Source organism: Phyllobates terribilis, unplaced genomic scaffold (genome assembly GCF_046119375.1).
Source record: "Phyllobates terribilis strain yellow unplaced genomic scaffold, ASM4611937v1 Scaffold_1__5_contigs__length_1240528914, whole genome shotgun sequence".
Taxonomy (NCBI): Eukaryota; Metazoa; Chordata; class Amphibia; order Anura; family Dendrobatidae; genus Phyllobates; species Phyllobates terribilis.
In genome coordinates this window covers 954,227,026-954,239,231 of record NW_027362761.1, presented here as the reverse complement: position 1 = coordinate 954,239,231, position 12,206 = coordinate 954,227,026, and the positions used below count along the sequence as shown (strand labels likewise).

Below are 12,206 nucleotides of genomic sequence, written 5' to 3'. Positions count from 1 at the left end.
TGAGAATTTGCATAAAAATCTGCTGCAAAATACGCAGCAAAACACAACATGTGTGAACATAGCCTAATATGGTAAGTTTTAATATAAATTCAATAAAACATTTCAAAGGGGAAATGCAAAAACCTGGAACTTTAGGAAAACTGATTTCAACAAATTAAGGGAAGTGCTTAATCTTTTAGACTGGGACCATGTCATGGTAACTGGGGATACCTAACATAAATGGGGCATGTTTAAGGAAATACTACTAGACTCCTGTAGAAAACTTATACCCTCTGGTAATAAAATGTCCAGGAAAAAAAGAAACCATTATGGATAAATAAAATGGTACAAACTTTAATAAGACAAAAACAAAGGGCATTCTTGAAGGTCGAGAATATAGAAATAGCATTTCAGGAGTAAATTTCTCAATAAGAAATGTAAAAAAGAAATCAAGCAAGCAAAGTTATCTACTAAAACACAAATCGCCAGCGACATTAAAATAAATCCCAAAACATGTTATAAATACATCAATGCAAAAAGAAAAAAACTGATGTATTGGCCCCCTAAAAGACGATAATATCAAGATATTAAACAGGTACGTTTCATCCGTGTTCAGCAATGAACTGACTGTTCCAGGGATCGTTCAACAAGGCAAAAATAAAAGTTCACCACCTGAAATAACTAGTTTAACACAAGAAGTACCCCTGCGTCTGAGCAAATTAAACATTGAAAAATACCCCGGCCCAGATGGCATTCATGCACGGATATTGAGAAAATTGAGCTCAGTATTTCACAGACCGCTGTATCTCATCTTCTTTGACTCTCTTGTAACAGGGTTGGTGCCACTGGATTGGAGGATAGCTGATGTAGTACCAATATTTAAGAAAGGTAAGAAGGTGGATCCAGGCGACCTTGTTCGGTAAGTCTGACATCAGTAGTCTGCAAAGTTTTTGAGGGCATCATAAGAGATGACCTGCAGAGATATATTGCAGAGAATAATATAATAAATGACATCCAGCACGGATTCATGAAGGATAAGTCGTGTCTAACCAACATGTTGGGGTTCTATGAGGTGGTAAGTGCAAATCTAGATGTTGGTAATGCGGCTGATGTGATTTATCTGGACTCTGCAAAGGCATTTGGCACTGTACCACATAACAGCCTTATACTGAAGCTACAGAAGCAAGAACTTGGGGAACAATATGCAGATGGGTAAGGAATTAGCTAAATGATAGGAAACAAAGAGTTGTCATAAATGGTACGTTCTCTAAATGGGATATAGTCAGCAGTTGGGTGCCACAGGGATCTATGCTTGGACCGATTATTTTTAACCTCTTTATTAATGACCTTGTGGATGGGATTGAGATGAAAGTGTCAGTCTTTTGCTGACAACACTAAAATATGAAGGATATTAAAATCTAACCTTGACATTAAAATATTGCAAAACAATCTGAATAAGATGACTGAATGGGCATACATTTGGCAAATGAGATTTAATGTTCAAAAATGTAGAGTAATGCACTTAAGGCGGAGTATTCCTATTGCTGCATATACATTAATTGGGAGTATACTCGGGACTACAGAACAGGAGAATGACTTGAGTATTCTGGTTACAAGTAAGCTGAGCAGCAGTACTCAATGTCAAGCAGCAGCTGCAAAAGAAAACAAGATGTTAGAGTGTATAAAAAGAGAGATAAAATCCTGTGATCCCAACGTATTGTTACCGCTCTATTAATCACTGGTGAGGCCACATCTGGAATATGGGAACCAGTTTTGGGCTCCAAATTGTAAAAATGATATTCAGAAGTTAGAGTCAGGTCAAAGTTGGGCAACTAGATTATTACAGGGGATGGAAGGCCTCTCATATGATGAGAGATTGAAAAAGTTGGGCTTGTTTAGCTTAGAAAAAGACACCTCAGAGGAGATCTCATTTACATGTACAAATATATGTGTGGTCAGTACAAAGTACTGGCACATGACTTATTCCTTCTAAAGACCATACTAAGGACAGGGGGCACTCATTACAGGTGAAAGAAAGGCGATTCCGGCAGCTAAATAGGAAAGGGTTCTTTACAGTCAGAGCAGTCAGACTGTGGAATGCCGACCACAAGAGGTAGTAATGGCTGACACTATAAAAGCTTTTAAAAAGGGCTGGATGATTTCCTCAGTACAAATAATATTGTGGGTTATAGTTAAATTAGAGATGAACTGTACAATTGGTGGAGAACTTGGGTTAAACTTGATGGACCTAGGTCTTTTTTCAACCCATGTAACTATGATGTATTTGTGGCACCCCAGGTGTCTGGTTGCCACAGTGGTAGAAATACCATGTCTAAGAGCGAGCATGGGTTTTCCTGGTCAGGAGCAATATTGCATGCCACACCTCCTGCCCCTGTCCAGGGAGGGGAGGAACCTGCCCTTTATAAACTGGCTCTGGGGCCGGGTTAGAGAGTCGAGTCGAGTTAATTCCAGAGGAAGGGACAGAGCAGCAGCAAGGAGCTCTGTAGGAGCCAGGAGCTGAAGACCAAGGACTGGAAGCTAGCAGAGCTCATCCTGGCAGAAGACGCAGAGAACTGGACACCGGAGTCCGAGGCTGTGGGGATATCTACATCCAGCAGCAGAAACCACCTGGCAGGGGATTTCAGATCCTCTGGCCATAGAAAGCCCGGAGGCTCAGTCACACGCAAGGGACCGGCACCGCCATCGAGGAGCGGAAGGCACCAAAGGCCCCAAGTCACCAGCCATACTTGTGAGCACCACACGGTACACTCAGGGACGTGGGCTACTACACGACTACAGCAGGGTAGCCAGGAAGAGTGCAGTCAGATGGGAAGGCCTATACCTCCACCTGGCCAGGGGGACTCTTGTTCGCTCACAGACTGACCAGGCCTCTAATGTTAGCCAGTACTCCCGGCAGGGCCTTCTTCATTACCAACAGTAAAGACCCTGAACCGCACTACACGGACTCTGAGTCATTTCTGCTGCGCCCATGCACCACAACCCTCATCATCTACACATGCTGCCCTGAGGCTATACTCCTCCTGTGGGGAGTTATACTTCCCTCTGCTGCGCACACAACATCAGCCTCAGCGGTCTGCCCCGCAGCGACGGTTCTCAGTGGCCGCAATCCACGGGTGACGTAGTTGGACATTTAAACATTACAAAACCAAATAAACAGATCCGCCACTGGTTTGACCACCCTGAGCCACGGGACCAGGTCGCCACCACGGAGACTACAATCCCCAGCATTACACAGACACCCGGCTCCGGATATTCCCCCACACACACGGCCCAGGGGACGCGTCAACTTTGGCGTAGTCGGCAGGATTTCATGCCCGCAACCACCGGGTACTGCGTGCCTGAAGAAAGACTGTGATATTTACCGTGGTGAAGTTTCCCGCCATCCGCAGCCGTTTTCCCGCCATCTGCCGCCATTTTCCAGCCATTGGGCGCCATTTCTGGGACGCCGCGCGGGAAGAAGAGGGTCGTGGACGCCAAAAGCGCGCGAGAGCTGAAGCCACGCCTTACGCACTGACGATGCGCAAGGCCCTGGAAGGAGCCCAGCGGACGCCGACGTCACCAGTGCGCGACGCAAGGTCCTCGATCCCGACGATCGCCTGCGGAGCCGCGGCCTACGGAGAAGAAGCAACAGAAGGTAGGCCACGGTTAACTAGGGGGGAGGAAGACACCAGGCATGGAGGGAGCTCCCACCGCCAGCGCGGCGGCTGTCGCAGTGATGCCGTTCACGATGCCGTAAATATCCCCGGAGCGGCATGGTTACCCCAGTACTCAGGGGAGTCGCATACCCTGAGCGACTTTAAGGAAAGACTGTATAGCCTATTCAAAGTATACCCCCTGTCCGAGGAACAAAAAGTGAGCATCCTGATAGGCCAGTTAATCGGAGCAGCCCAAAGAGAAGTGAAGTCCTGGTCAGCCAGGGAAAAGGGGACTGTAAAGGAAATACGGGCCCGTCTAAAGGACACTTTTGATACCCGCACCTCTACAGAGATTAAGTTAAAATTTTATGGATGCAAACAGCGGGCACAAGACAGTATACGGGACTATGCTTTGAATTTGCAGGAGGCCCTGAGAGCCATTAAGCAGGCAGACCCTGACAGCGTGCGGAATGAGGATAAGCTGTTGACTGAACAGTTCATTGAGGGTCTACAGTCCAGCACCCACCGAACCCAGCTACGTGTAATGGCCTTGCAGAACCCTGATTTGGGCTTTGCGCAGTTCAAAGACAGGGCCATCCGAGTGCTCTGAGAACCGGCACCGGGTGGCGCTGTAACCCACAGGCGTCCTGCTATTACCTATCACCAGGAGGCGGCGCCCTTGTCTGCAGAGCCTGTGGGAGCTGATGCACAGGCTTTGGACAAAGACCCGGCTGCAGACCTGCACCATCAGGTCCAAGAACTGACCAAAAGCGTTGCCGCGCTAACCTGAACTGTGCAGTCTTTACAGGTGTCTTACCCAGGAAAGATCCAGCTGGCTTCCAGTCTGGAGGACGTCCCTTGGAGCCAACGGAGGAGGATCCCATCATCCAGAGGAAGGCCCAGCGACCGCTATGGCCAGGACGGACAACCCATCTGCCGCCGCTGCAACCAACCAGGACATATGGCAAGGTACTGTCATTTAAACGGGCCCAACCTGGGGCAGAGGGCCGACCCCCAGGCATAAGATCATCAGGCCCATCGAGCTGGTGTGATAAGTACGTAAGGGGACGACCGGTCTTGCCTGTGGTGCTGGATGGCATTCCTATGAGTGCACTACTGGACACCGGGTCACAGGTAACCACCATCCCCTATGTGCTTTTTAAGCGGTACTGGAATGACTCAGATATTACCCGCTACCCAGATGACGATTTGAGCATCACCGCCAGCAATGGTCAGCCCGTACCGCAGGTGGGATTCAAGGAAGTCACCATCAAAATTGGTAAAGTTGTACTGCCAGCGCAAGGACTGATTATTGTGGACATTGACCATCGTGAAAGCCACCCTAAGATAACCTTGGGTACTAATGTTATTGAAAATTGTCTTGCAGAGATAATTGTCATATTACAGCAGGTTGCGGTGAATACCAGCTCCAGCCAGCAGCGTGTCCTACAAAAGGAGATCAGAGCCCTGATGAAAAGGCAACAGGTAGAACTGTCTGGTGGTGAGATTGGTAGCGTTAGGATGAGTGACCCGTTCCCTATCGCCATGCCCCCAAAAAGTGAGATGATGATCTGGTGCCGGACTGCAATCGGGTTAAGAGGAAGGGACTACCAAGCCATGGTAGAACCCGTTTACTCAGACAGTAGGCCCACCATTTTGACAGCACGGGGGGTGGTCGATGTACGCCATGGGAGGGTACCCGTCCGCATCCTAAATATTGGGGAAAGAGAAGTATACTTGACCCGGTATGCCACTCTAGCCAAATTGTTCACCGTTAACCAAAACTCTGTAAAGGCCGTGGAACCCTTGCCTCCATCTCAACCAGAGGAGGGTAACAGCTCCAAGAAGCAAATGGAGGACTGGTGTCAGAAACTGCATGTGGGCACCGACTCCACTCCCTCACACCACAAACAGGGAGTCTACCGGGTGGTTCAGGAGTACGAAAGAGTTTTTAGCAAACACCCGCTAGACTTTGGGCAAGTAAAGGGGGTAGAACACCACATCCCCACAGGAGACCATCCACCCATAAAGGAAAGATACCGACCTGTACCCCCTGCACAATATCAGAATGCCAAGGGAATGTTGCGAGAAATGAAGGAGGCTGGGGTAATCAGGGACAGCTGTAGCCCCTGGGCAGCTCCACTAGTTCTTGTGAAAAAGAAAGATGGCACCATGAGAATGTGTGTAGATTACAGAAAGGTCAATCGTATCACACACAAAGATGTGTACCCGTTACCTAGGATAGAGGAATCTTTAGCTGCATTAAAGTCTGCTAACTTCTTCTCCACTTTGGATCTTACTAGCGGGTACTGGCAGGTTCCTGTAGCAGAGGCAGACAAGGAGAAGACCGCGTTCACCACTCCGATGGGTCTCAGCGAATTCAACTGTATGCCGTTCGGGCTCTGCAACGCACCAGGGACCTTCCAGCGGTTGATGGAGTGCTGCCTGGGGCACAGGAATTTCAAGACGGTCCTGCTATACCTGGACGATGTCATTGTGTATTCCAAAACATACAAGGACCATCTGAAACACCTGGCAGAGGTGTTTGACGCCCTGGCAGGCTACGGCCTAAAGGTGAAACCCTCCAAGTGTCATCTACTGAAACAAAAGGTACAGTACCTGAGACATGTGGTGAGTGCTGACGGAGTAGCTCGAGACCCTGATAAGATCACAGTGATTAAGGACTGGCCAAGACCCTCCAGCATAAAGGAAGTGCGGCAGTTCCTCAGGTTGGTAGGCTGCTACCGAAGATTCATCTCCAGGTTCACCAAAATGGCAGCCCCTATGCAAGATCTCCTGTTAGGTCAGTCAAAGACCAAGAATCAGAAGCCGCCCTTCAGTTGGGACAAGCTGGAAGAGGAGTCTTTCCGCCAGCTGAAGATGGCCCTCACGGGGGATGAGGTCCTGGCTTACCCTGATTACGGCCATCCTTTTATTCTCCACACAGACGCGAGCAACATCGGGCTAGGGGCCGTACTGTCCCAGATCCAACAGGGCAGAGAACAGGTAATCGCTTATGCCAGCAGGAAGCTCCGGCCCACAGAAAGGAATCCTGAAAATTACAGCTCCTTCAAGCTAGAGTTCTTCGCGGTGGTATGGGCAGTGACAGAGCGCTTTAAACTTTACCTTGCCTCTTCCAAGTTCACCGTGTACACGGACAACAACCCGTTGACACACCTGGACACTGCAAAACTTGGTGCCCTGGAACAGAGATGGATGGCCCGCCTATCCAACTATGAGTTCACCATCAAATACCGGGCGGGACGCACAAATGCCAACGCAGACGCCCTGTCCTGGATTCCGAACTTGCCGGACGGAGGGGAAGATCCAGAAGAACTGGAAGAGATTGAACTCCCTGCTTTCCACCGTCGTGGGATTACCCAGTGTTCACACCGAGTAAGGGACAGGCACTCTGCCACGTTCAATCCCTTACCCCACTACAGCTGGGCGGAGACACAAGACAGTGACCTAGCCGTCCACCTGGTAAAAGAGATGCTGACACAGGCTGATGCCCGCCTTGACCCAGACGCTCCGGAAGAAACTAAACAGCTGTGGAAGGAGAAGAGTAAACTGTTTCTCTACAAGGGGAAGCTGTGCCAGAGAATTGTCAACTCCCGGACACATGAGCTGACCTGGCAGGTAGTGGTCCCGAAACAAGACGCGGCTATGGTCCTGGAGGCATACCACGACGGAGCAGGGCACTTTGGATGGAAGAAGTTGGAGTTCCAGTTGCGTGAACGGTTCTTCTGGGTAGGCATGAGAGGGGCCATTGAGAGATGGTGCAGAGACTGCGGCCCGTGCAATCTGAGACGAAAGGACCGTGCCAGCCAGAAGACTCCCCTGCAGTCCATCATCACCAAGCAGCCACTAGAACTGGTAGCCCTGGACCATGTGAAGCTGGCTCCAAGTAGGTCCGGGTACGTCTACGCCCTCACCATTGTAGACCATTACTCCCGGTTCCTGGTGGTGGACCCTGTCAAGGACTTAACAGCTCAGACAGCAGCTAGAGCCTTCCAGCAGCACTTCTGCCCTCCGCATGGGTATCCGGAGCAAGTGTTGACTGACCAAGGTCCAGCCTTCGAAGCGGAGGTCTTCCAGGAGTTCTGCAACCTCTATGGCTGCAAGAAGATAAGGACAATGCCCTATCACCCCCAAACCAACGGATTGTGCGAGAAGATGAACCAGGTGGTGATAGACTTGCTGAAAATGTTACCCCTGGAAGAACGCAGTCTGTGGCCTGAAAAACTGCCTGATCTGGTGGACTTGTATAACCACATCCCAGTAAATTCCACCAACTGCACCCCGGCTTACCTAATGAGAGCAAGACCAGGTAAGCTGCCTATTGACCTGGACATGGGAGTCCTGACACCAGAGGACACCTCACCAGAGGCTGACTGGGATACAGAACGGCAGCAGCAGTACCGGAAAGTGCAGGAGAGTGTTGAGAGAAGTCTGTCTCAAGCAAGAGAAAGGCAAGAGAGGACTTACAACCAGCAAGCTCCCGCTGTTCCCCTGGCACCTGTAGAGCAGGTCTTGAAGAGGAAGAGGCGGCTCCATAAGTTGGATGACCAGTGGGAGAAAGACCCGTACACAGTACTGCCCTCAAGTCATGACAATCCGAAAGTATGTATTATCAGTAAGGATGGAGGAGAGACCACAGCCACTGTCTCCAGAGACCACCTGAAGAAGTGTCCCGAGCAGCTGCAAAGCACTGATGAAGACCAAGATAGCCCTCAACCCGCAGAGGAAAGGGAAGAAATGGTCAGTACAGTACTCGGAGAATTTCCCCAGTCCTGGACACAAATTAACAACACTATTGTGGTACCCATCCTTACCTTTCTCCAGCCAGCCCCTCAAGGGCCTACAGAAGAGCAAGTAGTGTTGGGAGAGCAACCGGCCCCGGAGGCAGAAGATTCCATACCAGCAGCCAAGGAAAATCAACCCTCTGCTAGTAGTGAGCCTGTCGTGCCCATAGTGAGCCAAAGAGTACACAGAAAGCTGCCCAGCCTACCCAAAACATCTCCAAATACCTGTAGTGCAGACACTAGTGAGCCCACTACACAAGGGGTAGAAACAGGGGACCCAGAAAGGACACCACCAGATAGCGTGCTACGTAGGTCCACCAGGAGCACTAGGGGTCAAATGCCCACTCGCTGGAGAATTTAAAATGTGATATAAATGCCTGTATATTGCAAATGTTAAAATGGTTGTTGCCTGCATACTAATTATGTTTTTCTAGTTACCCGACAGGGTTCATGGACTAACAGGTTATGGACAATGAATAACTGGAACTGTACCTTGTATATAGTTGCACCTGTAAAGTGCCCTTTTTTTGTCCCAGACCACAGAACAAAAACCCGTGGAGGTGGCTGAAGACGTGGTCCAACGCCGGATCAACGATGCCCTGAAGCCACCCCAGGGCCTACGTGGAGGGTTTGGGACGGGTCCCTCAAAATGCATCTCGGGTGACATGGACACCTGGTTACGGGAGCACCGTGACCTAAAAAGACTAAACTTCTTGTATATATGTTGTGTTATTGCTTATACCCTGTTATGTTATGTTTTCATAAAATGTGTTTAGTTCCGGAGTACTAAAATTTACTAGGGGGGAATGTGGCACCCCAGGGGTCTGGTTGCCACAGTGGTAGAAATACCATGTCTGCACTGCACGGACTCTGAGTCATTTCTGCTGCGCCCATGCACCACAACCCTCATCATCTACACACGCTGCCCTGAGGCTATACTCCTCCCGTGGGGAGTTATACTACCCTCTGCTGCGCACACAACATCAGCCTCAGCAGTCTGCCCCGCAGCGGCGGTTCTCAGTGACCGCAATCCACGGGTGGCGTAGTCGGACATTTAAACATTACAAAACCAAATAAACAGATCCGCCACTGGTTTGACCACCCTGAGCCACGGGACCGGGTTGCCGCCACGGAGACTACAACCCCCAGCATTACACAGAGACCCGGCTCCGGGTATTCCCTCCCACACACGGCCCAGGGGGCGCGTCATATTCTTACAGTATTGTGCCTGCTATCTGATGTATTTACTTCTCATCAAATTGTTCAGTAAAGAAAAGTTTCTTTTTGGACTCTGGTCTCCTTCAGACATTTCCATAACATCTGGTCCTGGCCTGCCCTGTCAAGTGGCAGCAAGCAGTGTGCAGAGGGGTATCACCAAGGTAACGGTAGCACACACCAGCCAAGACCCCCATTTTCCTGTGACTTGGTGGGGCACAGATGATCCACACTTCGGCTACAACTACCGACCCTGCCCATGACACATTAGTAACCTAGGAGAGCATTAAGTTTGAACCAGTGGCACATGCATGCAACCATGCCATCAATCAGAACTGTCAATCTTCAAGAGTGCACCACTCCCTGAATAGCATGAAGCCGGGTGCTGTGGAGTAGTTTACTCCTGAAGAAAATAAGTTGAGAACAGTGGCTCAGTGGTTAGCACTGCAGCCTTGCAGCACTGGGGTCCTAGCTTCAAATCCCTCTAAGGACACCACATGCAAAGAGTTTGTATGTTATCCCTGTGTTTGAATGGGTTTCCTCTCACACTCCAAGGACATACTGATACAGAATCTAGATTGTGAGCCCCAATGGGGACAGTGCCAATAATGTCTGTAAAGGGCTGTAGAATTAATGCTGCTATATAAGTGATTAAAATAAATAAAAAACAATCAAGGGTATGTTCACACTGAGTTTTTTAGTAGTTTTTGTATCAGAAGCTGAGCAAAAAGTTTCCAAATCTTCCTCAAAATTCCTCAAAAACTTGTAGTTTCTGCTAATTTTCTGCTCCAAAATGTCAGTAAAAAGATTCAGTGTGCACATAGCCTTAAAGGCTTAAAAGATGACTGCAAGCATAACAGGCATTTTTCTACATAATCATAATTGCTAAGTTAGCAATATACATCTTAATACAGCTGCAGTCTGTGTTTGGCATTGAAATATTAAAAAGCACTGCATTAAAAATGTTGCAAATGACACATGTAAATTATGATTGAAAGATGCACATGTTGCCTTTTCACCAAAATGTGCTAGATAGATTAGCATACAATAAAAATCCAAAAAAGATTTTTCACAAACTTACTGTCAGTAGTTTTCTCTCTGGGGATAGCAGTGGTTTCTTTGTGACCTAACATTAGAAATGTTTAAAAGAAAACACATTAAAATTACATTTTAAGGATAGTTTCCATTGTACAGACCGTTGATAATCTGAGAGACTATCCTCAGTTCGAGGCATCCACCTACTGCTTAAATTCTGATAACTGCTCATTGCCTAGGGAAGAATAACAGGCCTTTTGCTGCATAATCATAATTGTTAAGTCAGCAATATACATCTTAATACAGCTGCACCCTGTGTTTGGCATTAAGTTATTAAAAAGGACTGCATTGAAAAATGTTTCAAATGAAACATAGAAATGATGCCTGAAAGATACCATAAAATGCCATCTGTATGTTGCCGTTTTGACCAAAATGTGCTAGATACAGTTATATGAAAAAGTTTGGGCACCCCTATTAATCTTAAGCTTAATGTTTTATAAAAATTGGTGTTTTTGCAACAGCTATTTCAGTTTGATATATGTAATAACTGTTGGACACAGTAATGTTTCTGCCTTGAAATGAGGTTTATTGTACTAACAGAAAATGTGCAATCTGCATTCAAACAAAATTTGACAGGTGCATAAGTATGGGCACCCTTATCATTTTCTTGTTTTAAATACTCCTACCTACTTTTTACTGACTTACTAAAGCACTTTTTTTGGTTTTGTAACCTCATTAAGCTTTGAACTTCATAGCCAGGTGTATGCAATCATGAGAAAAGCTACTTAAAGTGGCCACTTGCAAGTTGTTCTCCTGTTTGAATCTCCTCTGAAGAGTGGCATCATGGGCTCCTCAAAACAACTGTCAAATGATCTGAAAACAAAGATTACTCAACATAGTTGTTCAGGGGAAGGAAACAAAAAGCTGTCTCAGAGATTTAACCTGTCAGTTTCCATTGTGAGGAACATAGTAAGGAAATGGAAGAACACAGGGACAGTTCTTGTTAAGGCCAGAAGTGGCAGGCCAAGAAAAACATCAGAAAGGCAGAGAAGAAGAATGGTGAGATCAGTCAAGGACAATCCTCAGACCACCTCCAGAGAGCTGCAGCATCAACTTGCTGCAGATGGTGTCACTGTGCATCGGTCAACTATACAACGCACTTTGCACAAGGAGGAGCTGTATGGGAGAGTGATGCGAAAGAAGCCGTTTCTGCAAGCACGCCACAAACAGAGTCGGCTGAGGTGTGCAAAAGCACATTTGGAGAAGCCAATTTCTTTTTGGAAGAAGGTCCTGTGGACTGATGAAACCAAGATTGAGTTGTTTGATCATACAAAAAGGCGTTATGCATGGCGGCAAAAAAACACAGCATTCCAAGAAAAACACTTGCTACCCACAGTAAAATTTGGTGGAGGTTCCATCATGCTTTGGGGCTGTGTGGCCAATGCCGGCACCGGGAATCTTGTTAAAGTTGAGGGACGCATGGATTCCACTCAGTATCAGCAGATTCTTGACAATA

The 12,206-nt window shown here is 47.8% G+C and overlaps 1 protein-coding gene across 34 annotated transcripts in view; it reads right to left on the bottom strand.

Annotated features, from left to right (window-relative positions):
- LOC141155441 (uncharacterized) overlaps nucleotides 1–12,206 on the bottom strand; it is a 352,337-nt gene that overhangs the window by 137,668 nt on the left and 202,463 nt on the right. For 27 of the 34 annotated variants that reach the window (XR_012247541.1, XR_012247565.1, XM_073642309.1 and 24 more), the window contains one exon: nucleotides 10,737–10,781. The exons of the other annotated variants lie outside the window; for them this stretch is intronic. Coding sequence is in view for 25 of the 27 variants with exons in the window: in XM_073642309.1 (XP_073498410.1) it covers nucleotides 10,737–10,781 (45 nt within the window). In the remaining 2 variants the exon portion in view is untranslated. The remainder of the gene's footprint in view (nucleotides 1–10,736; nucleotides 10,782–12,206) is intronic. 34 annotated transcript variants of the gene reach the window in all.